General features: G+C 45.1%; 1 protein-coding gene across 3 annotated transcripts in view; it reads right to left on the reverse strand.

The window, feature by feature from the left end:
• lrriq1 (leucine-rich repeats and IQ motif containing 1) overlaps window positions 1-26,193 on the reverse strand; it is a 34,678-nt gene that overhangs the window by 870 nt on the left and 7,615 nt on the right. The window contains exons 11-25 of one of the 3 annotated variants that reach the window (XM_035642802.2): window positions 25,023-25,150; window positions 24,689-24,762; window positions 24,154-24,247; window positions 20,206-20,385; window positions 16,825-17,244; window positions 16,113-16,296; window positions 14,423-14,548; window positions 13,826-13,915; window positions 12,877-13,010; window positions 11,917-11,985; window positions 11,701-11,789; window positions 10,457-10,549; window positions 4,410-4,515; window positions 3,459-3,522; window positions 2,687-2,819 (exon numbers count right to left, since the gene is read on the reverse strand). In XM_035642802.2, the coding sequence (XP_035498695.2) occupies window positions 2,687-2,819; window positions 3,459-3,522; window positions 4,410-4,515; window positions 10,457-10,549; window positions 11,701-11,789; window positions 11,917-11,985; window positions 12,877-13,010; window positions 13,826-13,915; window positions 14,423-14,548; window positions 16,113-16,296; window positions 16,825-17,244; window positions 20,206-20,385; window positions 24,154-24,247; window positions 24,689-24,762; window positions 25,023-25,150 (1,984 nt within the window). Of the gene's footprint in view, window positions 1-2,686; window positions 2,820-3,458; window positions 3,523-4,409; window positions 4,516-10,456; window positions 10,550-11,700; window positions 11,790-11,916; window positions 11,986-12,875; window positions 13,011-13,825; window positions 13,916-14,422; window positions 14,549-16,112; window positions 16,297-16,824; window positions 17,245-20,205; window positions 20,386-24,153; window positions 24,248-24,688; window positions 24,763-25,022; window positions 25,151-26,193 lie in introns of those variants that run through there. The other 2 variants (XM_047333357.1, XM_047333358.1) reach the window with 2 other exon arrangements.

The raw sequence follows: 26,193 nt of genomic DNA on the forward strand, positions 1-26,193 counted from the left end.
CCGATAATTATCAAAATGTTGAATATCGGCTATATAATATATCGGCTCCAATAATCGATCGACCCCTGGAACAGTCGTTTAAACATAGATTTGACTTCATGCACTTGAAAGAGTGTTAATTTAATGTTGCTAAGTCAAATTATTCACAAATTTAGAAAAATGTGAACACTTTGATGAATGAGGTAAAGGTTGACTCTTCATTCTATCGCAGCATTACTTAAAAACTTGAAAAACCTCTTACTGTAGGACACAGTTTGTAGATTAAGTGTGCCTGTGGTCTCAGTAAAAGACTTAAGCGTGAGCAGATACGTGTTGTGTGTGTGTGTGTGTGTGTGTGTGTGTGTGTGTGTGTGTGCGTGTGCGCGCTCCGGCTCCCCGGGGGGGAACTGTGTGCCGTATCAGAGCCCCCTTCCACTTCACCTGGGGATCAGCGTAAAGCTTTTCAAACACACAGAACAAAGGCAGCGCTTCGACCGGGGCATGATGCGTTCCACGTGTAGGGCCCGGGCCCACCGTCTCCACGGCCAAACCACACAGGCAGCCAAACAGTGGGGAGAGCTCTGGGGGAGACGGGGTGGGGGGGGGGGGGTTGGGACACTTCGCAGGTACTGACCCGGCTCCAAATAGCTGCACAGCTGGCACACTGTATAGAATATCCCTCCACTCTCAAGTCAGACCAAATTCGCAGCTCTCTAGTTTTTGATTTTTACACACGTCCCATGGTGCGAAACTGTGCCTTTCCCCTCTCGCCGTACTGGACGCAATGTAGTTTGAAGATTACCCACCGCAGTCTCTCTCGTGTTTATTTTCAGAAACTCCAGTCCGGGCCGCGGTGGCCGAATGCAGTTTATTAAAGACTTTTGTTCCAATTATCTGTTCCAAATCCGAACCAGAGCCCCAAATACCCGACGCACATGTTGCTCGTTTTCATGCGAGTCGCGCCGTCATGCCGTCGAAAAAAGCACGGAGATAAAGGAAAAATGGCCACGCGCTTGCATCGACCGCTGTGACCAAACAAATTGTTTTCGATCATTGCGCTCCCATTGCCGTCGAGCGGCGGACAGGATTGAGGGGGCGGACAAGCAACTCAAAGCAGTCTCCCCCTGTACACGATGAAAATATTCCGCGAGCCTGGAGACGCAGTTTGTGGCAGCGTCCCACCAAGTGGTGAGTATCGCATTGAGACAGGTTATAGCCGTAGGTTAAAGAGTCTCTATGAAGTCTGTACTGCTGTGGCAAATCAAGTGAACCCTTCACGTCATTTCCAAAATATACAACTTAATGATACATAGTTCAACTGACTTATATAGGCTGAGTATTTAAGAAGCTACACTTTCTGATTCCCCGATTCAACCGAGCATCCCACTTCCCGTGATTTGAACTGGTGTGCCGCAGAGACCATTAAGACGTCCCTTGGAAGTTTATGAAATATCTAATTGGCTTTTTGAAAAATGCTCAGGCCTTACACATACATCCATGTTCCAATTTGCCCTGTGCAATTTCCGATTAAGTGGTGTTTTCATCGGTGCGGACAAAGGCCTTCTTTCTCCCCCCCGCCGGGCTCCTGACGGGAACAACAAGCTCTGTCTCGGCGTGGCTCGGCGAACGTTCGCTCCCGCCGCACCTCGTGGACATCATCTTTTTGCGAAGGCGATCATCGGAATCCAATTTGGCTTCGTTAACCGGGACAGTGCTCTCCTTCACTTTGGGATTCCTGGGCTTGTTTTAATGTGATCATCCGCCGTGCAGTCCTGTCAGTAACATCTTTGTCACTCAAACTCCTGAGCCCTACTTTCTCCTGACAGAAGGGCCAGTCATTCTTCACTGAAAGGACTGATTTTTTTTTTTTTTTTTTCCCCTCTTCCTGCCCGTTTCCTGTCAGAAGAGAAATTCACGGCACTCTGTCCCTGGCGCGACCTTGTGGCCCCCCCCCCCCCCCCCCCCCCCCCCCACTCCTCCCCTCCTCCCCTCCTCCCCTCCCACAGCGGCCAACCAGTGGATTCGGCCTGGGCTGAATAAGCAGCCGCCTTTATCCCCATGGCTCTGTGCACTCAGGTCTGTGTGACCCGAGACCGGCTGGTTGCATGTGTGCAAACACTGGAACATCTGTACACACGTGTACTAAGTGTACATGTGTGCACACATGCAATGCTTCTCGTATGTTATGGCCGCCTACGAGTCCTTAGGACACATGAAAAAATGTGTATTAAGCAGGTGCAGTGGTTTTCCTGCTATTTATATCTACTGTTGATTGAAGGGAGTACATTTCAGTGTGTTTGTGTTACTCTTTGCAGTGCAACAAGTCAGATTTTCTGCAATTACAATGATATTATTTGTTCATCTATCTACACAGAGCATGTCCTGTATACTCTATCTGCATGTATGTATGTACGCTTAATTTAGCCCTAACCCCTAATTTCTAGAACAATCAAAAACTCTGACTAACACCCCTTTAAATAACACACACACGTCTCTATTACTCTTTCTCTGAATTACCAGTTTTTCGAACGAGAAGGTTAAAGTGACAAAAATCATTTACTTTGAGGGAATGATTGTCCCAACTTTCAGGAAAAATACGTAATGAGTGTTCTTTGGATTCCGTTCAAAGTTTTGGTTTGAATTTACCCTGTAACACGGGGATCTTTGGCAGAACAAAAAAAATAGCTGTGAAATTCACAAGACTCACTTGCGCGGCCCACCGAGTTTCTGTGAGGATCGTTTCTCTCTTCGCTGGGCTGGGCAGCTGAACTGCTGCTGCTGCTGCTGCCGGCCCACAATCCACTGGCGTGATGTAGACGTTCAGTGTACCCTGGGTCAGCCTGCGCACACAACACGCAGAAACACACACTCACATTAAAGGGGCCCAACGTGACACGTCTCACGCAAGCAGTCCAGCATTTTTGAAAAACATTCAGCAGGCAGCGGCTCCGCAGTCTGAACATATCTAAGAAACAGGAGGTGGGGGGGGGGGGCGGCGGGCGGGGGGGCGGCTCCTCTCGCCAGTGATCGTAACTCAAACTGCCGGGTAGCGGCACAGGGAGACCTGCGGTTTCCGACTTCAAAGACCTTGTGAGCATCAGGATCGTTTTCGGGTTCAGGCGGACTGCTCCGCAGTGACACTGGGATTTCGGCGAGTGAAATCAAGAAATTGCAGCCGGTTGATCCAATTGGAAGTGTCACCGCAGAGCTGGGTCCCCACGCTCACCTACCCCCACCCTCCTCCGCCGCCCCCACCGTTTCCTCCTTACAAGAATCGAAGCTGATGAGGCTGATGAGGCTCCGGGAGAGGGGAACCTGCAATGCGGGACATGAGTCTGACTGGCGAAAGTAAAATACTGCATAACTCCACATACATGCAACTGCCCCCCCCCCCCTCAGGAACGACTCAAATAAAGATTCACTGTCTCTCTGTTGAAGTGAATGAACTACAGGGGGAGACGGGAGGGGGCGGTACTCACCACCAGCTGCACTCGGCCTCCGTTCAGAATGACTGAGCTGATCTCTGGTAAGAAACGCTCACCGCTGAGGATGAGACCCCAAAAAAAGGTTTAGGCCATTTGTATTTAGAAACAATTTAGAGCTTCCACATCTTTAAGCCTACGAAATGACATATCATAAAACAAACAGCGATGAAATGGGTGATAATCATAATGTGTATTTGTTAGGTGGGGCAGTGGGTGACGCAGGCCTACGTGCTCACTGCCTCAGAGACAATCTGCTGGTGTGTTTCAATACATTGATTTTACTACAATGACAAGTTGAGAGGAATAGGATTAGAGACTTTTTAGTTCATTAACAAGCAATGTTTTACTTGTTGTTACCTCACGTGGATGTCTGACCTTCGCTGTGCAAAATACACGACTCACACAAGTGTGATGTGGAAACTCGAAGCCTTGATACACGTGCACTAAGAAATAAATGTGTGTCAAGATCTGCCCTGCATTTCCACAAAGTAGGAACTATGTTGTGCTTAGTGATTGAAGTTTAAAAATGACAAATACATGCATATTCATTAAATCGGGATTATTCATTGAGGGAGGAGGATTGCTTTTTTTTAAGGAGGTAACTGAATTCAATTGTGGAAACATCCTATCAGACAAAGTTATTATCATAACTATGTATTTGAATTGATAGAAGCTCATTTACAGCAGCAACAAAAAAATCATAGTACTTCTAGTGGTATTGAGTCATGCAAGTTTGGATTGCTGCTATATCCACCTCTAAGACTTCATGCCTTTGAATTAAAAGTGTTTTATCCAGGTTATATTGACCTGACACTGAGCCAATCCTAAGCTATGTGCATGGCTTGATATTCGTAGAAGTGAAATACACTTTCCTGTCATTCGTTGACACAATATTATCTCTTCAACACACCGCCCCACCTTATGACCTGCAGTGAAGGGCCTCACCTCTCCGAGCCCCTGTCAGACTGGGCGCGCAGCCACTGCTGAGCTCGCTCCCGCTTCACTTGCTCCGTCCGCTCCTCCGGCTGAAGGCCCAGCTCAGCTTTGAACACTGCACTCGACAAAAAAAAAAAAAAAAAAACATTAAATAAACGCCACACAATATCATTTATCCTCTTTTCCGATGAGAAACATTCATGATGACACTTGTGGCTAAGAATGATCGTGTTTGCCTTAAACTGTGGGAGCCGGGGTGAAGGTGGCGCGCTTTCCTAAAGGACAGGAGACGTAATCGATACCGCAGTGAAGGACTTGTGTTAATAGACGCCCACCCAAAGTACGAGCTCAACAAATAAACAGCTCTCGGGGCCTGATTTTCAGCAACACTTTTCACTGTAATTACAGCCAAAGGGTTCCCAGCGCTGGCAGACGACAGCGACCGAAGCTCCCGGCATGTTTTGGCTTAAGGTGGTGTGCTTGTTTGGAGGACTGTATAACGCTGGATCACTTCAAGTTGCTGAAAGATGCGATGTGTCCCGTCCCCCCCCCCCCCACACACAACAATTGTCGGGTCTCTTGTGATTCCGTGTAAAATTGAATCCAAGCAATGATCCGAGACAGAAATCAGAAAGGCAGCTGATTTAGGAGTTTTGCTGCAATGCCATCATAAGGTCATAATGCAAAGTAAACATTTGTGTTGCGCTGACAGTAATGCCGCCATAGAAGGGTGCAAACTGATAATGGACTTTGACAGCCCAATGCTGGAACTAATGACGCATTTATTGAAGTCATTTGCTTAGTGTTTGCTGAGCTGTAAAAAAAAAAAAAAAATAAAGGAGAGAAAAAGCCACACACTTTTCATGGGTTAATTGAGAAGCGCCACTAAAAACGTCAAGTGATAGATGCGTCCCCCCGGGCAGCAAAGGGCCAGGAAATGGCTACTTGCACTTCCCAAAGCTGAATGTAGGGTGACAAGGGACATGCCGGCGAGAAAAAAACCCCCTCAGAAAAATGTGTTTTAAACAGGAACTCGCTAGTAAACTGTACTTATAATTGCACTGTACGATCTAAATGAGCGTTATTTATTGCCTGTTCACAGTTTTTCTATATGTTATTGATATCGTAAGATCCAATACGGATCAAAATCAAAAGAAAAGTGTCTAAAAGGGAGTGGAAACACATTGTGCAGCCAAAAAATAATAATAATTCAAAGTGCACAGAGATATACAACATGAGCACCATGAAAAAAAAAGAGAACAATGTTTTTGTTTATGTTGCACTCCAGTGGCACGAAGAGACTATCCTCTCTGTTTCCCCCGCTCTGAACTCTCCACCAAAAAAAAAACCCCTCCTGACCCCCTCCAACCCCCCGAATCCCCCCTCCAGGACTCCTCCAGGACATCAGAAGGGGGCCTGTAGGAGTCATGCCTGTTAAGAGGGGCTCTTAAGCACATTAAGCGATCTCATCTCCACTGAGGTGGGGAGAACTCTGACTTAATATCAGACAGTTGGGGGAGGAGGAAGGAGGAGGAGGAGGGTGGAGGCTTTGGCCCCCGGCAAACCAGAGGTGAAGGAGACTTTGGAGCCACATCCCACAAACAACACTGGGTCAGAAAAAATGAATCAGGACCAGTGCTGCCCCTGGTGAGAGATTAAATGGACGCCCTGGCCTTGTGTTGTTGTGAGCGAGCTTCGTGAACTGTTTAAGATCCTCATGAATTAGTCATTTCTGACATCTGAGAGTGACAGGGTGGGGGGAGGACACTTTCAGACTCTAAAATATCAACATTTAGATTGTTAAAAAAGTTCAACTATATTATCTAAACCAGAACATGTGCAGTGCCCCATGTCTGGGGAGGATGATTAAAAACTATATAAAAATCAAAACTTCCATCAACCATGTAAAATCACCTCTAGCATAGCTGTGTGGAGGGGAAATGCTGTGTCATGTCATTGACTAATATGATTTACTCATACTTGTCCTGCCATAGAGAGATGTGAAACTTGACTTTAGCTTTGCTCAGAAAAAAACAACAACATCCATCTACCCTTACCTTCTTTCTTATTTGGTCTAAAGGCCATTTTTGTTGGAAAATATGGCACGGCATCCTGAAAAGCCTTTCGCAAATCCTGTTTTTCATGGCAGTTGCAAAAGAGGAAGAAGAATCAGAGCGTGTCTGAAATTTGACTAACTCTGTGTTTTCACTTGGATGTCTGTCCCAGCGAGTGACTCAGACCGCCACCCGACTGCTCAACGCTTGGCCCTGCATGTTCCTCCTTTAAGCGTGCCAGTGCACCTCAAACGTATATACGACGAGGAGAGGGCTCCGCTGCCTGAGATAAATAGAAGCCCTGAGATTACGGGGGTGAAATTGAACGCATATGAACGGTGGTAAATAGTCTGACACAGAGTTATTTTGGATGATGGATGATAAACAAGATGATTGTGTTTCAGTCGGACTTTGTAGAGGACTTGAAGTGTGAAATCGAGTTAAGTGCTCGGGAGGTAGGGGTTCCAGGCTGAAATAAAAATATATATACCCCCGTGTCCCTCTGACATGAGGACGGATGTTTGGTGGAGCTCAATCTCACGTTGGATTGAGGAGGAAGGTTGGAGCAGTGTGTGTGTGTGTGTGTGTGTGTGTGTGTGTTTGGCCTTGTTTTACTATGTTTGTAGTGTATACTTGTGGGGACCGACAGCTTTGTTGGGGCTAAAATGTTGGACCCTACGAGTTTCAATATTGTTTGAGGGTCACGACTGAGTTTGAGGGTTGAGGTGAGGCTTAGAAATAGCTTTAGGTTGGGGTTGTGATGGTGAAGGTTAGGGCAAGGGACCTGGAAATGCATAATATCAATGACGGTTTCCCGCGAATGTAGTAAAACAAAGATGCATGCGTGTGTGTGTGTGTGTGTGTGTGTGGGGAGGGGATGAGTGAAATGCGCTGGTGGAAAGTAAGAGGAGAGACAAGGAGTGCTTGGAGGCATACAACATCTTCAGCATCTGCACTACCCCGACACTTGACAATACAAATCCTCCAAAAGAAAAAAGGGAAGTACATTTCTGGGATTTTTTTTTTCTTCTTTTTTTGCCTTTAAAAGAAAATGTCTTGCGGCTCTGATCCACTCTCTCCCTCTCTGTCTCCCTCTCCGGGTATGTAAGCCGATACCCATTTCAAGTGGGTTACTCATGTCCAGCACATCCACACAAAGAGCCCGGATAAAATAAACACGCCGCATCGGATATCTTGGAAAGAATCTGTCATGGGTTTGGGGCTAATCACCTCCAGAAGGGGCTTGACTCAAAGCCTGAAATGTTAGCCCCTGTCGGGGAGCGCTGGCTGTGCTCGGGAGCGGCTGGCTAGGCCCCGGGCACTGAGGGATGGATCCGGAGGAGGAGGTGCTTTCCACAGGTCAGGACCAGGGAAGCAAGAGGGGAGGCCGTCCCAGGCCCACTTACAGAGAACCCGGGATCACAGTACTGGGAGACAGTTTCCGACACCGCCGCCGCTGTTGCCGCAGCCTCTTGCTTACCGTGGTAAAATGGCAGCAGGAGTCTTCTCCTCCAGAACCAAAGCAAGTTAAAGTTGCACATTTTACAGGATCTGATCAGAAGACCAACAGAGGACAAGGAGTATTAAGCAAAGGCAGAAGGGTGATGTCCTAACCACTGACCCCTGTTACTTTATCAGTTGATGAAGCTGCTTCACTTCTTTCCCTGAGAACATAGGTCCTGTTTGATGAACTATCAAGACAAGCGTGGAGGGGAGAGATAAGGATACTGAAGAGAAACAGAACTGGAAATATTGTCGTAACCCAATAGCTGATCTGGATGGAACCGATCTTTGAACTGCCAGCTGGCTACGAGCTTATCGATGGCAGTGTTGTGCTCACTCGGACGCGATTCCAGCATCGGGAATCATAGCGTTGAGAGAGTTGATATAATACATCTGCAGGTCAAAATAAACACTTGATAACACAACAATGCTGCCAATAATCAAAGTCAAATTATCTGCTGAAAGAGTCCAAACAGGTAATAATCAACTGCCACCAACCTAATGCTCAATATAAATTGCTGTCTGATGACAGCGCTGTGTAATTTTGGCAACTTACTAACGGCTGACCAAGACACTAAGAAATCAGAGTCTTTGAAAACATTGAAATGTTCCCTCAAAGCTTGATAAGTCAGCTTGAAGGGAAACGCCTTCAAAGCTATTCCCCAAACAAATTACACGAGCAATCCACCCAGAATGAGAAAAAGTGGAACGAAAAGCATCCCTGAGCTGGAGGTACGATTTGTTCTGTTCTTTTTTTAAACCTATGAAGAAGAAGTGATAAGGAAACAGCCTGTGTTTCTCCAAAGCTAATGAAGGGGCATTTCATGCTTATGGCGGCACGTGACCTGGACCTGCGAGAGACCCGTCATTTCGCTGCCTGTTGGGCAAACACTGTTGTTACAGTGTCCTGTCTGACTGCTGGATGCTCTGTGGGTGCAGAGGAAAGATGGCGACAGGCCGCCTCGCGATGAAGGCAGACTTCCCCGGGTCTTCCCCCCGTGCCCCAGCTCTTTTCCTCCTTTTTAACTCTGGCTGCTGTTGTCCCAATTCCAAATCAGGGCAGGGCACAGCAGAAAGAGATGGATGGGAGATATTTCCCTCTTTTCTGACTATCACACTGCTTCACATTACAGTGAACCTGTGAACCACTCTTTTGAAGGCTGTGCATCTATAACAATAGGAAGTACGTCTGAAGAAATAAAGGCATGTCATCTGTGATAAATTAAAATCTGCTTGGTCCTGTGGAAACACTTCAGTGGCTTATGCTTATTGGCTGTTTGCACCCAAGTGGCAACCCACCGTGACATCCCCCATTGATTTGTGAACTGACGTTTTGAAGCCTCAACTTTAGTATTTTGGCCAGAGCTATCTTTTGGGGGGTTTTAAAACCAGAAGTAGCCATATTTGGAGGAGCTGGGGGTGGATATGAATGAGAGCTCACGCACTGCACGTCCACGTACACCTGCGACATATCATCTGCGACATCGATATATATCAGGATATAAGTCAAATCACTATTCCTGTCGAGCTCAGAGGTTGTGAGATGTGAAGATATCATAATATTAAAAAAACAAAGTTAATTTTGGTTTCGGTATTATTTATTTCCTGTGAGAAGTTGAACATGACAAATGTACTGTAGGACATTATACAACTGCTGCTGTATAATGGAGTTGTATAAGTACAACTGCTTGCAACTGCTACAAATACTTTCGGGGCAACCTACTACTCCGCTTCTTGTTGGACTTTAAATATTCCCCGGACGCTTCTTTTAAACAATGTCCTGTCGTCATTTTCTCTTTTCTCTCGCTCTCACTCCTGACAGACTGATGAGCACGCTGCAGAAGGCCAAACATAAACAGAGCTGCAGCCGCCTGCTTCTGCTTCTGCTGAACTCTGTGCTGTGTGCGTCAACCTAACTTTGACGTGGCAGCCATGATTGTTTCAGCACGGCGCTATTCTCATTCTCACTGGCTGTTCGTGTTGTCAGTCGAAACGTGGACGGAATTAGCTCTATCGAAGCTATATCGACGTGTCTTGAATTTATATCGAGGAAAAGTTATTTCGCGATAATTATCGTTATCGTTTTATCGCCAGGCCCTGTACTGACGTTACAAATCAAGTGAGAGACATTTTTCTCATAGACGTCAATAGAAACAGACTTCATTGTGCAACCAGTGGAGTCGCCCTCTGCTGGTGATTCCAGAGTGGAAAAGGTTTTGGGCAGTCACACCTTTATAATCTCACGTCTACAGCTCTGGGGCCCAGTTTCACGAAGGGGATTTGCGAGCACTACTTACACCTACATTGCATGTGCTGTCACAGTTCGATTGTCACTAGCACATTGGAGAGAGTCACAAAATTACTAGTCAGGAATTTAACTGTTGCAAAAAAGGCTTGCATTTTGCGAAATTGGTCAAAAAATGGGACTCAATAAAAAGCAGTGTTTTACGGTGTTTTGCTAGACGGTTTACCAAATGTGTAGCATGTCCTAAACTCTACCTTTCATATGACATCTGTTGGGCAGTGCAGGCCTGTTTCGTGCCTCCACTGGGCTGTGCTGGTTTCTGAACAAGGCAAGGCAGTCAGAGGGATCTAGGGGAATGAGAAAAAAGGGGGTCAGAGAAGGACAAGGCAGGCCTGAAACCAGAAGCAGAAAACTTAGGACCCAACATTCGGAAAATATTAGAACGGTGCTCTGGTTCCACTGAGGCAGACGCCATTAGGAGTTACAGCTGACATAGACCTGTGTGTCGGTGGAGCAAGATGACAAGAGCCCTGCTATTGGAATCATGCGTTTGCAATTCTGATCAAAGCGCAGCCTCCCTCTTACATGAGCATGGCATGATAGCCACGGCAGGACTACTGTTTTCTTGGAGCAATAGCAGAGGTGAGGTCACCTTCCGAGGCAGCCGCACTCAACCACTACAATGAGCGAAAGTCATCACGGGATGAATTGTCAAGAGGTTTCTTGGCAATCGTGATTTCCTCTGCAGGCTCTCGAGTAAAGCCCAATAGGAGGCGACAGGCCCTGGCTTCTGCTGTCTGTAATGGCTCATTAGCATAGCCGGGTTGGAAAGCTTCTCTGCTGTTGAAGCACAACCGAAGGAACAAAGATGATAATGATAAGAGGCATTCATTTGTGAGGATTTTTTTTCACGTTTAGAAAAATGGATTCGTGTCACAGCAGCAGTTCATTCCACATGTGTGAATGAGGAGACAGAATTGGTAAAGGTGAATAAAGGCCACTGCTTTTTATTTGAGGGGATTTTAGAAGGAAAAACCACAGGAGCTCCTGATCTGCTGCCAGAATTTTCACATTTCTTAATTTGCCATATAGCATTTTGCTCACAATAATGTATCAAAATCTGATATATCACACAGACACACACACACACACACACACACAAGAAAAAAGTCAAACACAATTAAAGGGCAGTAAGCGATTTTAAAGCGATAGTTTTTGTAAAAATCTGAAAATATTTCCTCACCGTCCATTAACTGGCGTTTTTGTGCGTGTGCCGAAAAATATCAGGGTTTTCGTCACAGCCCAGGCTCTAAATCGAAAACAAAAAAAAGGTGCAGACCGCACCACACAACACTGCGGTTGCAGTTTGTAAACATCGCTCGTCGACACCTTAAGAGACGTGCTAGCGAGTGGCGCTGTGACTCAGCGGTTTTCTCCATAATCGTTAACTGCCCCTTTAATGCAAATCCCAAAGTTGCATTTCTCCCAATACACGCACCTCTGTGTTTCCTCTGTTGTGGCTTCTTCGACCCCATCTTCTGCGCTCTCTTGAGCATCAGAAGAGCTGTGTTGCTGTCGCTAAACCCCCTGCATGAACAAAAATAAAGGACAGAAATGTCACCGAAAACTCTATGAAATATCAACGAACATACCCATAGTTGGGGAGAGCAAGAGTCAAAACTTTTTTCGTTAAGACACAATGTAGACGATTTACCATTCTTCCAGTATCTGTTCTGATCTTGCAGAGAGACCGCTGAGCACTGACGCTGAAGCAGATTTGCTCCTGAAATCATTGAGAGATAATAATTGTCCTTAAAAGATGATCCAGAAGTTTACAAATTCATTCATGTCCTAATGTCACTGCACACACTGCATTTATAAACCATCACATAAGTGAAAACAGCAGAAATAAAATCAGCATGTTATTGATTAATCAGTGCAGAAAGCTTTTTTGATTTAATTCAGTTTTACTCCAACTATCCACTGTTGCTTAAATGCTACATCTGTGGGCGATGTTGTTAAATATGGATATCATTTTCGACATGAGTCATCTTGATTTTCTTTGTACGGCAATCAATTTATATCTAATTTCAAAATCATGTGTTTTCATATAATGTACTTTCATCAGCGACTCGATAACGGTTGTTCGGGGAGATAATTGTGTTTTATCTTATGCCTTTTACTTCCCCAGCTTTTCTGTACAGGTTGTTTTAATGTCAACTGTTTAATAATGTGTGTTTTTATGTTGTGTCATTGTTTTGTTGCACTTCAATACATATTTGTAGATCACCTGCAATGTCGTACTGTAGCAAATACTATTTCATACCCTCTGAATGGATCATCTTGAATCAAAACCTCTTAGTAATTTGCATTAGATTCATTGCGTATGTACTGTAGGTTAACAATATCAGTGTGTCATATGAATGTCAGATTAATCAAAGTGCAGTGAACAAAAAGTGAGAATATGGGGAGTGTCAGCTAACAGCTACAGTATGTTCCAGATCTCAACCTGGCTTGCAAAACATATTTCTAATCTGGGCAGACCTCAGAATCACACTGCATCAAAAGTAATGAAACATTTTTGGGAAATGACGTGAACATTCCTGTGTGCAGGAACACTTTTCAGTTCCTAAACATCAGCGACGGCCAGTAATCAGACCGTGTGTTGTCTTACCTGTTGGAGCTGTCTGGGGAAACGCTCTGTCCAGAAGAGTCCATTTGCTCTCCGGCCACCCAGGCCTGCTTCGGCCTCAACAGAGGTGTTGGTGGGAGTGTGTACTGGGGGGGATCAGGGAGGAGCCCTGGAGGCTGAAATAAAAACAAGATTTTCAGTTTGAACACAGGGAACGTAATATCTGTCAGAATGAAAACTGAATCATCATTCCAGGTGTGTACAGAAGGCGGTGAAGCTGGAGCTCGAAATAAGACTTTAAACTCTGTTTAGACAACATAGTAAACTCGGTACACCTTAGGGAATATGAAATATAATGTATACGCTAATGTCTAGTCCCATTTAATCAAAGTGCATGTTTTCATTTGAGGTATTTGGCGGACAATTTTCACCGAGGCGAGTTTACACACTCGAGGAAGTGTCACACGTAAGTCAAACTAACGGCTTAATTGCTCTCCAGGTCTCATTTTATCTTCTTTTCAAGTGCTAAAGTGTTCACCCCCTCTTTTGATGTGTACCTCAGTGTCAACACATCCAAAACCAGCCATGACAGCAGCTGCACCACATCAGCTGGCCTAAACCGGCTGCCTGATGTACAGCGCTGAGCGCTGTCCAAAGAAAAGATCCAACAAGAGGTAAAGTCAAGGGGGGGGGGGGGGGGGGAACAGGACGACATTCCGCCGGTGTGAAAAATGACATCTGCTGGTGCTGAGCAACCTTCAGCCCTCCAGGAAATAATCGTTGCTTTTCAAGCGAATAAATTTAAAGAACAATCAGCGAGAGTGAGACCAAATTCTGGAGGGGGCAATAAGCAAAATGAGAAAGGGGCCGCAGGCGCAAAGGAAAAAAAAACATCCACTGACATCACACAGGCGCTGGTAAATCCCAGAATTCACTGGCCACATTCCCTATAATACCAGCCCATCAGGTCTTAAGGTAAGTAGTTGTTCACCTTCAGACGAAGCGGCTGCTCTGATACAGGAGGATGGCGGTAAGATGAGTCTTCAGAAAGCGGCAATCTCCAGTGTATTTCCAGTGCTGCCTTGGTGAAATAAAATATATATATTTTTTTAACGTTTTTGTAGTATATACAGTATAGACTCAAACATGTAAAACTGTATACAATACATGACATGTAGTGTATATAATATATAAAAGTGAAGGGATTTCTGTGTTAGGTTAGAGTGGACAGTTTGTAGATGTGTGTATGCATATGGTGAACCTACAGATTATTTTCTGTGCATAATTTTGACTGCTGTGTTTTACGTGTCCAAATTTGCTTGTCTGCTGGTTCATGTTCTAGTTTTCTATCTTTTTAAAAAACTAATGTATGCACAGGTCTTTGTGCATTTGTGCACGCGTCAGTGTCGATTCATGGATCTGTGCAGATTTTTGCACGTGCTGGTTTATGTGTGTACTGCGAAAATGTTTGTTGGGGCGAGTGGCTGCTGTATCTATGCATCTGTGCAGGTTGGTGTGCCTGCAGGGGTATGGGTTGGGGGATTACTAAAACCATGGCAGTGGACAACACACGAACTTGTGCGCATACCTCATCAAAGTCAAATCCATCCACGTCTACCTCCTCAAAGGCTCCGTCCTCTCCGCTGTCGGAGCTCGTGACAGCGGCCAGGGCAGATGCGAGCCTCCTCCTCAGAGCGGAGCCCCTCCAGAAGGCCTGGAGGTACCCGGAGAAAGAAACAGAAAGAATGGTCTCCGTGAATCATGGAGCAAAAGTAAATATTGTGTGTTATCCCATTAGGGAGATAAAACATGTTAACCCCTCTTTTAATTGCTGAGCGTTCTGCTGTCTGAACTCTGCGTGACTCCGGGCCGTTCCGAGACAAATGGAGTTCCAGTGTGCCTCTAAATCCTCCAATTCCCAATGGGCTGGGGCTGGGGGGGGGGGGGGGGGGGGGGGGGGGGGGGCACACTTTACTTCAAGCTCCGCCAACAGCAGGAATCCTAGAACTCTTCATTCCACATTTTTTGGGAATCTGATTAATCACAACCCCAACATGCATACACACTACTTTACCACACCGGTGACACCCCCCCCCCCCTCCTACCTTAGACAGACCCTGAAGGACTCATCAAACACTTTTTTGGGTTGAGACGGGATTTGGGAGAAGTGTTGAGTAGCATGTTTTTTAGAACAGCAGCTCACGCCTGTGCAGGGGATTAGCTGAATAAGCCGCCATAGCACGTATGAGGCCTGAGGATGGATGTGTGAGGTGAAAGTTGGACACTGTCAGCTACCCACTGTGTGAAAGTGACTTTGACCTTCCGCCACAACACTGGAAGAGTCTAGCTGTAGCTGGCGGGGTTTTAACTTACACAGTCTATTATCTATTCTGAATAGCAGTTAGGCTAGCAAATGTTGCCTTTTTTTAACTAGCAGGTAACGAGAAAAATAGTAGTATGTATGAGAAATATACCATGTACATGATGGACTTACTTACTGACCTGATGGGTGAATAGAATTTAGTGAATTAATACATCATTTTTACCAATACATCAAATTCAAATACCACAATAATGGAGTCACACTCGGCTGAATCTTTAGTCTCCTTTACCAGCTCAGGGTCTGTGGCAGTGGGAAATTGCTCAGAGAGTTTGTACCTTTGGGACAAATTGCCCAGCCTAACGTTATCCTTTCCACATAGTCTGGATTGGCAGAGGAACTTGCAGGAATGGGCAAATTGGCAAGCAAAAAAAATACTTAATGCACAGTAAGAAAGGCAACTGACAAAGTTTCTGCCACAGTATACATAGTATGACTCTACTCATTGGAATTGAAGGGGGCAGTAAGCGATTCTAAAGCAAGACATGTTTTGTAAAAATCACGGTCGGCTAGCTGTCAGTTCTGCGTGTGCTGCGAAAAAAAATACGGGGTTATCGGCTCAGCCCTGACTCTGTAAATCAAACACACAAAAAATGGTGCAGACCGCACCACACAACACTGCGAGCGCATTTTGTAAACATCACTCGTCGACACGTTAAGAGATGTGCTTCGCGGGTGGTTCCGCAACTCTGTGTTGTTTTTTTTTGACCTAGTGGTTTGCGTGACGGTCTCCCATACCGAGGTCCCGGGTTCACAGCCCGGCCAGAGCAGTCAAATCACAACAACAACTACAAAGAGAGAGACAAGCCCTCTCCAAAATCGCTTACTGCCCCTTTAACCTTCTGTAAGTCAGACGACAAAAACGTCCAGATATTTGACAGACTTCCGACAGTTGTACCTGGATGATGGTTGCTGCGTAAACTTGGCCAACAGCGCTCCTGTCAACACAAGAAGGTGTTGACTCTGGCTTTCCCTTATCTCCTCCTCTTCCACCTTCCTCCTCAGCTGTGGGGGGGCTGCTGATGTTCCCACATTTCTGTCTGTATTTCCTCCACCGCCGCTGAATCACGACTGCTGCTGTGCTGCTCCGGACACACACACACACATGCACACACACACAGACATGGATATATGTGATGTCATAGCACCATTCGAAACATAAACGTATTCCTGAGCAGACATCTGGAGAGCAGGAGTTTAAGCCTGTCCAGAGCCACCCTTCATATCAAAGATCTATTGTCCTCCCAAAGATAGTGCAGTGTTAATGATGAAGTTGCGTGTTAAAATGAAGAGAATGCTCAACGTCTCCTGCTGTAAATCAAACAGAGGAGGGTTCGATGATGACAAATGATCTGCAAGTGAAACTAATAAAATGCTTATAGCTGCCATAAAAATAATCATGTTAAAAAAAAGAGAGGCTGGGTTAGGGTTGTCCCATTGAGGCATTTGGAGGCTTTCGATGCAATCAGCTAATCATCATTGATTTGATTTCAAAAGCATAGCGTTGGATGGAATGGATGAACAGAGGTGGACACTATCCATCCATCAGCTATACCACTTTAACTTTTAGGGGTTTGCAGTGTTGCAGCAGCCAATCGTGGCTGATTTACCTTCTGGGGTCCAGGTCTTGATGGTCGGACACAGGTGACATTTCAAGATGGGAGGAAGTTGATTCTTCCTTTGTTGACAGGGAGTGAGGGCCTGTCTTTTGAATGGATCCGACACTGTCAAATGTGTCAAGCCCACTCTCCGCAGGTGACTTCTCCTCTAAATTCCAGGAGCTGCAGTGGACACTGACGCCGTTTGGAAAGACTGGTGGAACTCTTTCAGCGGACTTCATTTCCGAGTGCTCAGCGAGCTTTTCGGCACTGGCACCGTCCATGTCCACCGTTTCCTCGAGCGTGGCTTGGCCTGCAGACACAACGGTGTCACCATATTCGTGGGCGAATCTCTGGTCCACAGCCAGCTTCAGAGTCTCAGAGAAGTGTCGGCAGGAGCTCTTTACAGCATCCAGGGGAGATGAGGCATTACTGTGAACACGCACACACAAAACAGTCTGTTTAGGAGATTTGCATCCACTGTAGCACATCAGGGCCTCCATAGTGACCCACCTACATGAAATGAGAATAACAACCAATCTCAGCTCCAGCTCCCATAAATCACAGTCATGCCTACTCATTGGATTTACTGTATGGAGTGGCTCATGTTGACTGGACAGACTCTCCTATATGACTATGCAGCCAAGGGAAATGACTGGATGTGAGCCCTCAACAAAATGCCAAACCCAATGCACAAGTGCAGCCACAGATATATGTTAAATTCAAAATCTTTCAGGAGTAAGGAAATGGATTTGTTTCCAAAACAGATTTTCCAAAACCATAGCTATAATCGAGAGACCACACATGAGATACCAGTATCTTTGCTAGCTTAACATGAATCAAAATACCCACGACATCTGGAATGGGAGACCGGTAGTGCTAACCATTTGCTAGGCCAAAACTGCGGAGGTCCAGCACCACCCGCTAGCACATCGCTTAAGGTGTCAACGAGTGATGTCTACAAACTGCACACACAGTGTTGTGAGGTCCGCACCATTTTTGGGTTTTCGATTTACAGAGCCAAGGCTGGGCTGAAAACCCAGATTTTTTTTCGGCGCACACACAAATCCGACACCTAGCTAGCTGGTAAATATTCGCTGAACTTTACAAAAAAAGTGTATTGCATTAAAATCACTTACTTTAAGGTCTGTAATTCGTAGGATTAATTTAGTTTGAGGCATACAGTTATGAAATAGTTTGGTGTAAATATACTGTAAAGCCTTACTCAGCATATTCATTTCAGTCAATAAATTATTCTGCAACACAGAAAAATCGAAACATACATTAATGGAATATCGGATTTCTCTGAAAGATAGATCCTGTTCACGGCAGTTTCAGCTGAGGTGAGGTGAGCATGTGCGTATACAAGCTGCCTTCATGCACTGTGTGCCCCTGTAATACCATATAATGTCTCTTTCATTGGGGGGATAAACTGACTACAAAGCCACCTCAATGGAAACTTAATGAATCTATTAGCAATGCTTGGCTCTGCTCCCCGCGTCCCCACCCCGATCCTCCAGCCTGAGGGGCCTGAGACACTTCAGTACTCAGCCAGTCTGGAAGGCCAGTAGCCTTAGGTATAGTCCGGCTTCTTCTCCACAAAGACCTTGCTCTTCATTGTCAGTGGGATAAGAGAGAGAGGAGTCGGGGGGGGGGGGAGGGGGTCCAAAAGGATTGTGACACAAGTGACCCCTCCACCCTGTACCTGCTGGTTCACTCCAGGGTCATCATGAACATGTATAACACTGGTATAAGAGAGCAGGAAAACCTTTTTATACTGGCAAACCTGCAGTATAATATGTTCATGACTGAAAAATAATAAATACAACGTGACTAACCTCGTGTGTAGTTTGCAAAATCTGTGTTTGTTACTTTTTTTTTCGGTTACATTTAGCACATTTAAGGACTAAAACCAGCTCATTTGGGCAGAATGAACTATTTTAGCAACCAGGGACTTCGCTGTACATGTGGACATATGAGTATTGTTTGAAGTAGTTTACAGAATCATTTGTAGCCCCCAAATTATGGGCAATGTCAAAGGCCAGAGGCAGAGTGCCCTAAAGTGGAAAGTAAGAGTACAGAGGTTGGGTTGGTGCATGTGCACGTCCGTAGCACGTCCAACATCCAAGCCAGAGACAAGGGATTCTTTCACTGCGGATGGTTTTAATCTTAATTTTTCAAGGCCAATCACTTAGTGAAATAGGAAGACTCTTCTATGTTTTTCTGAGTTAACCCTCGACTTGTTTCTAAAAATATTTTTTGTACTGTTCGGGTTGCAAGTGATGAATCCAAGGAGAATACAGAATGTGGCCAGGAGAAGAATAAAAAATCAAGCAAGCAAAAAAATAAATACTTTTTTATGTATCTGCTGCGATTGTAAAGAGCAAAATAGATTTTAATTGCTCAGTTAAATTCCTCAAAATTAAATTGTGTGAGTGTGACATAGAGGCACTTTGTGAACAATGTTGTATTCGGCCTCTAACCCACACCTAGTAAAGAAATATTGTGAAACCAAACCCCTCCTGAACCCCATGGTCTCCCCACCTTACAGTCACCAGTGGACTGGCGTGTGGCGCTCCTCTCACCTCCCCTGAACCTCAGTCTGACACAAGGTCAGGCCAGGGGTTAAATGGCTGTGTTGGTCCTTGCAAAGCCCCAGAATGGCTCATTGTCCAGAGGCCAGAGGGGTAGAGGGCACACAGCGAGGGGTGAAGTAAAGGGAGCGCCGCGCTAACCCCCCGAGCCATGGGAGTCCTTGGTGTGACCCGCGCGGGTAGCCGCCGCCACGTTTCATCTTTTGTGTTGTGTAATTTGGAAGGGTCACGAAGATAAGCAGAAAGTCGACCACCGGTTTTCGAGTGCTGGTGGTCCGCCTCGCACAGGACCATCAATGTGTGCCGAGTCCGGTGACATCGAAGGACTTGGGAAAATAGATGGACGTTGTCTTAAGGCTCACTACGCCCAGCGCATCAGACATAACAAGACGGTGGCTGACATTCCTGACGGCTTCATGTCTGCCCGTCTGACAGGGCGATTTTAAAAAAGTGCAAGGCAACCTCTTATGAATGAACTTATCTTTGTTGAGAAAAACTTAAAAAGGAAACTGCTTCACTCTTGAGCCGAAACATATGTTTAGGTCATTTGGTGTGGAAGTTATTTTAAACACTAAGTTATCTATGGCAATGGAACTGAGCTGCTATACCTCACTATATAAGTCCATCAGTTTTTTTTAAATTTTACAACGCAAAGATAATGTAAGCATGTACAATCATTATAGTTAATCCCTAGTGTCAGTATAACAGAAAATAATCATGATAAAAATGGTGTCATCTGAGTAATTCACTCACTGACCGTACTTCTACACGGGCAAGTCAGTATTTTTTTTTCTCTCACCTGAGCTCCATGCGCTGCCGCCGCTGTAAATCACGAGTCTGCTCAAGCTGAGCCTGACAAAACGTTAGGAAGCTGCCCGAGGCCGAGCCGCCCCGTCGAGCGGCGGGGGCCGACGGAGAGGAGTCTGTCTCCTCGCCGTCGATGGCTCTCAGGCCGGCCACCGCCTTCTGCAGCGTGGACCTGAAAAGAACGAGAACAAACGGGATTAAAAGTCCAGTTGAAGACGCATTTTAATGGCCTCGTTGTTCAAGTTATTCATCGATATCAAAAAAAAGAGTCTTACGATACAAGTGAAGTGGACAAAAGTGGTGAATAATTTGTATTTAACCAGCAATGTGGTTTATATTACCAAAGATTTGTTTCACAAAAAAAGAATAATATATTGACTGCAGAAGTGAACATTACCACTGCGGGGGGGGGGGGGGGCTTTCAAATATATTTAAATCTGTCCTCTAGTAAAAGCTTTTCTGCTGACACATTAGCATGTCAGACTTTTTAAATAACCAGATTATTGCTGCACTATATTTTTCCACACAATATCTCCGCATTTTGAATCGCAATCATTGCGCGGCTGTGGCTCGGGGGTGTGCAGGTGGTCGTCCACTAACTAGAAGGTTGGCAGTTCGATTCCCCACTTCCCTTAGCACCTCATGCCGTTGTGTCCTCGGGCGAGACACCTAAGCCATAATGGGCTCGACTGGCTTGACTGGATTTTGCCCTCGGGCTTGTACCCAGGGGTATCAGCATGATTTGACTCTCAGTCAGTTTTTGTTCCGTTTTATATTTCAAGCTGATCATTTATTAACTGATGAGTCTATATTCAACTCCCACATCTTGTTGCATAAACGACCCTTGTCTTATCAAAACCGGACACCTCAGAGGCCGGAAAGATGCTACAATACAGGAGGGTTTATTCTGACAGGTAGAAAACATGTCTGGGTCCCGCTGAGGCCGCTCGTGGTACGTGCCGTGCTGTATGCATAAGCGCATTGAACTTTTTGTCCTCTCGACTAACTAGGCTGATCCATTTACAGTGATTTGGTCAATTTGTTGAACTTCATCCGCCAGTATAAATCTGGCGTTACAATCTAAATCCATTTTTGAGACCGTTAACCTAATTTAACTTCATAGTGTAGTGTCTAAAAGTGTGGTTTACGCAGCAACTTTGGATTAAACCCCCTCCCAAATGGAATATGTTGGGTAGTATTAGCCCCTCAAACTGGAGGGAAGCCCCGACCGGCTCATGAGTCTGGGGGAGAGGTAACTGCTGCCTGAGGCTAAGGATGTACGAGCAGAAGAATCCCAACTATCTGCCAGAGAAACAGACGGCCGAGCATCCACCAGCGGAGTGCACGCTAAATGTGGTCTGCGTTCAGTGGGAAAATGTGGAGCTGGAAACTCTACAGGACACTGGGGACCAGCAACGATAAAGTCCACAAAAAAATTACAAGCTTTCGGGCTATGGAGTCAAGGTTTTTAAAACACAGTATGAACATTTGGGTTTTTCCAAAATGTAATTCCCAGATGAACCCCATGCTCTTAAAGTCGTGCTGCCATGCCACCAGCGAAGAAGAAAAACCTGCTGAGGGCGAGACCTTTCATTTCTCCAGCTCATAATGTGTGCTTTTGTGAATATTCCAAATTGTATCACTTGTATATATACTATATCTTTTACCAATGCATGGCTATGAAAGTTTTTTGAGAGTAGATCTCTATGGTTTATTTTAAAACAAAGGCTCAGTTTTCCAATAACTTTCAACTGTTCTCTTCACTCTATGCACCATAACTAATGATTGTGAAACTAATAAAGATGAGGCAGAGTGCAGAGCATTAAATCCTGTGAAACAAAGATACAAAATCAAAGTAAACGAGTAATCTTGGTGCTTCAGGCACTTTCTATGTATCTTTATTTTATTCAGATTCATGTATGAGGGGTGAGCCCGCTTAAGCATGGAGGGTTTTCCCAGCCCCAGCGCCACCCTGGGTCAGAGACGTGACCGCAGAGGGATGGGGTTTGGTGTCCTGTCGGTGGGATAGAGTTTTTTATGTGGCCCACTTGGTCTCTTTGACACAGATCAGGATTAGATTCCGACCCCTCGGGCATGTTGTCCATAGCTGCCTGCCCAAATGGGTCCTTTTAATTCTTGCTCACTTGGGTTGCAAAACAATTCGATGCCATGAGTTCTTGGTGGTTACAGTGGATGATTCTTATCAAACAACTGAGGAGGGGGTTCATGGTTCCAAGAAAGACAACTCTTACTTCACTCAACAATTGAAGCAGAAAGCATTTTTTGGGAGGGGGGTCGAGGTTTCGTAAATTGAGATTTTGTCAAGACCGGCGGCGCATTTTAACCAAAAACAAAAAACTCACACTTTTTAGATGCCATGAATCTCTTTCTCTCCGTACATCTATATCTACATTAACTACGGCCGGACAAATTGAATCTTTTTCTAAATTGATATAAATATCCAGCCGCCCTTCCCTCCTTTCTGGGAGAAAACTGTTCTCGGCTCACATTCCTTCATCCTCCGGCCTCTAAGTCCGTACGAGCACAAGTCCGTATTTCATTTAGTGAAGACTTCCTCCAAAACACGGGCTCCTCAAGCGGCCCTGATTAATCAGACCCAGGGTTTTCTGCAGGATCAGGAGCCGCCTACAGGGAGTGGAATTTCTTAGCACTTGCCTTTTGGTGCTCTAATTTAGCGGGTGTTATCACTGGCTCGGGATGAAAGGGCCAGCGCCTGAGCGTGGAATACAGAGGGTTAATTCCACCACTGGCACAGGAGGTTAAGTAAAGTTCAATCAAATATTAAAGGTAATGTTTCAGTTACGGCTTAGGATGGGTGGGAAAAAAATAACCACAAGTAACTCGTGTTCTTAGGGTTTGGGGTTTTTTTTTTAAGAAAAGAAACAACCAAAACATAGACATTTACAAATTTTTAAAAAATCAACATTATTTTGTTGCTGGAACTGTCAGTATCCTTTAACCAAATGGCCAGTGAGGCATGAATGTTTCATATCATGCAATTGACATTCAACTCTTCTCTGTTATGATGTCGCTGATTTAAAGGTCCAAAAAAATGTCTCATGAAACCGCCTATTACATCACACAAAAGCCTAAATCCTGTTATGAAAACAACCCATGAAATCATTTTCTAAGACTGCAACATTACGGCCTTTTTGAGGAGACAGCAAAGTATAGGGTTTTTTTTAAAATTTGGATATATTTTCTGATATTATATGGGTGTGGGTAACTTTGCAAAGCTGTAACAGCTGAGACCATTGCTTATGAGAGGCTGAAAAAAAAAAAAATGAAGAATACAAGTGATCATTGCATTTTTTTTTCTTCATATAACTCACTGCGACTGTCTTAACACGGGAAGAAACGTTCAGGCTCTGCAGGTGAACGAGCAAATGGACACTCAGAAGATGATTGATTTTTCTGTCGTGTCAATATTTGGGGAATTAGGGGTACTTATGGCGACGTACGTGCGCGCAGCTGCCGGTGGCACGTCGCGGTGATCGAATAGCAGGCGCGGATCACAGCGCAAATCCTGGGAAGTGGAGAGGAAGGCCCCGCGTTCTGCTGGAATGTTTAGACAATCTTAGCCAATAGACCGAATGTGTGATAGAGAAATACTGGAATTTTTCACTGGTAAGTTCCTTTGAACATCCATCACGGCGAATTATATTTCAGAACAGAAGAATGAAATGAAACTCTCTTTTTTTTTTTCCAAAGAATTTCCAGAAAGACCCTCGGAAATTTCTAATCATACTATCTTGATTGGAAACCGTGTGGCAGGTTCTACAGAGGGTGCACTCGAATCACCTTAACGCAACGCTGCTGCCTGATGTGCCCTAAAAGCTCGAGGCATATGGATTACTTAACAAAATATTTATTTCCGTGAATCACGCTCTATATCTCCTCCGCCCAGACTTCACCTCACCTCCAGCCACTCTCCTGCTGAAGAGGATTCCCGGTGAGGTGGACCTCTCGCAGGAACTGGCATCCCTCTGCGCTCTCGCACACATTGTGCAGTTCTGAGAGAGACAGGCGGAAAAAAAACACTGAAAACATTGCATTGCAGCAGCGTAACATAAAATGGTGGAAGCACAGGTGATTACGCCTGCATGTTTGGCACAACTAAATTTACCGTCGAGCTATCGGAACGTATTTTCTCAAGTGGAATCAATCTGTGGCTGAGTGGAGTGGAAGGTCTGTGTGCGCACAGACGGAGTGTACTGCACTGAAAACCGCTGAATTTGACAGTAGGCCGTTGTCAGGTAATTAAGAGAAGTAAAAGCAATTTTCAAAACCTAAGTTGCAAAGTGTTTCACACAAGGCAGCAAATTAGACAGAGACAAGGGAAGCAACACAGATTTGATTTTGCCTACGTTGCACACACACAGTAGGAGTTTGCATGCTTTTTGTGCAGAGGAAATGAGATTCCTATCGTCTGTTTAATCGAGGCAACATGTTACCTGACATGCAGTTGAATTGGAGATCCAGACTCGCAAGGGAGACGAAATCCGACATGGAGGGCAGGAAGGTAATTCTAGGGAGGGTACAGATCGTTGTGAGCAATTAAATCCAGAACCCGTGTTGCTGGAATCATGCGTTTGAAGTTGTTAACGTTGTTTGTGTCGCCCGAAAAAACAAATTGCCTTTTTAAAATTTTTTGATTGAATTACAGAAGAAAAAGAAAGTTGCAGTATCTGTTATTTCCCCCCCCCCCCCCTCCCTGTGTCTCCACCACATAAAATAACAGACCTTAGGCAGAGACACATATCGAGTGCAGGAGAGGTGGAAACGTACCTGTTCTGCGCCGCAGAGAGGCGGTGCATGAGGGGAAGCCAGCAGAGCGCCAGGCCCTGCAGTGAGGAGATGCTGTTGTCGTCTAGCTGCAGCTCTCTGAGGAGGACGTGGTTGTCAAGACTCGGGGGCTGAGGGACAAACGGGGAGAAGTGGTCAGATGGCACTGTTAGACTAACTTCTCACGCCGCTGCTGCCGCTGCTCCTGCTGTTGCTGGGGCAGCAGCTGAATGACCCCCGTCCATCACTGTCAGTCGTTTTAGTCCCGGTGTGTTTACAGTCGTCGGCTCGTGTCGGCTAAAAGTGGAGTTCATCAAGGACCAAGTGGTGTCTTTGGAAATACTGAGGACGTTTACATATTTTATACTAATGACATTTTTTCTCATATACACTTTTTTTTCTTCATGTATCATTTTCTTTTTCTTGACTTTGCCTTATCCTGCAGCTACTAAATTCTAACTGATAATTTTTCCAACTGATGCCTGAGGAGCATTTCCATAGAGTACTTTTGACATGACAATACTTCTCTCTTTTTGTTCAGTTGAAACCTGTATGAAATTGAAAAAGTATATTAAAAAAACACCTCATGCTTCAGTTGGAAATGCAAGTTTAAAACTTGTTCAAAGTGTAAATGTTGTGCTGTCCGCCAATAGGAACAGAGTTCAGTTAGTGCATCTGATGTGGAAATATATGTGTGTGTGTGTGTGTGTGTGTGTGTGTGTGTGTGTGTGTGTGTGTGTGTGTGCCATCACCACGATTTGTACAAAATTACACTAAACCTCAACACTTTCCGATCACCTACTATTTAGTTTCATTCTTCATTGGTAAAAAAGCGTAATTTCGTTGGACTGAAGTATAATGTGGTGTTCCTTTACTTCATCCACACATTTAAACCCCTTATGCTGTACAGAGTCACCGGCAGGTGGTCACATCAGGTTGCATTGTATATTTACTAAAATTTTAAAATTTTACAATTTGGTTTGTTTGGTTTTTTTGTCCCCCGAGGAAATCATATGAAAATGTGTTCCATATGAGGCCACTAAATTGAATTGCAGAGTCATGGGGCAATGTTGTGCAACGTGTTGTTTTTCTCACAGTAGAATACTCATCTACGATCTGATCAAGGTCAAACTGGCTGCCTCTCGTGTTGTGTTGTGGATTTTAATAAATCAGC

Source organism: Scophthalmus maximus, chromosome 7, assembly GCF_022379125.1.
Source record: "Scophthalmus maximus strain ysfricsl-2021 chromosome 7, ASM2237912v1, whole genome shotgun sequence".
NCBI classification, from domain to species: Eukaryota; Metazoa; Chordata; class Actinopteri; order Pleuronectiformes; family Scophthalmidae; genus Scophthalmus; species Scophthalmus maximus.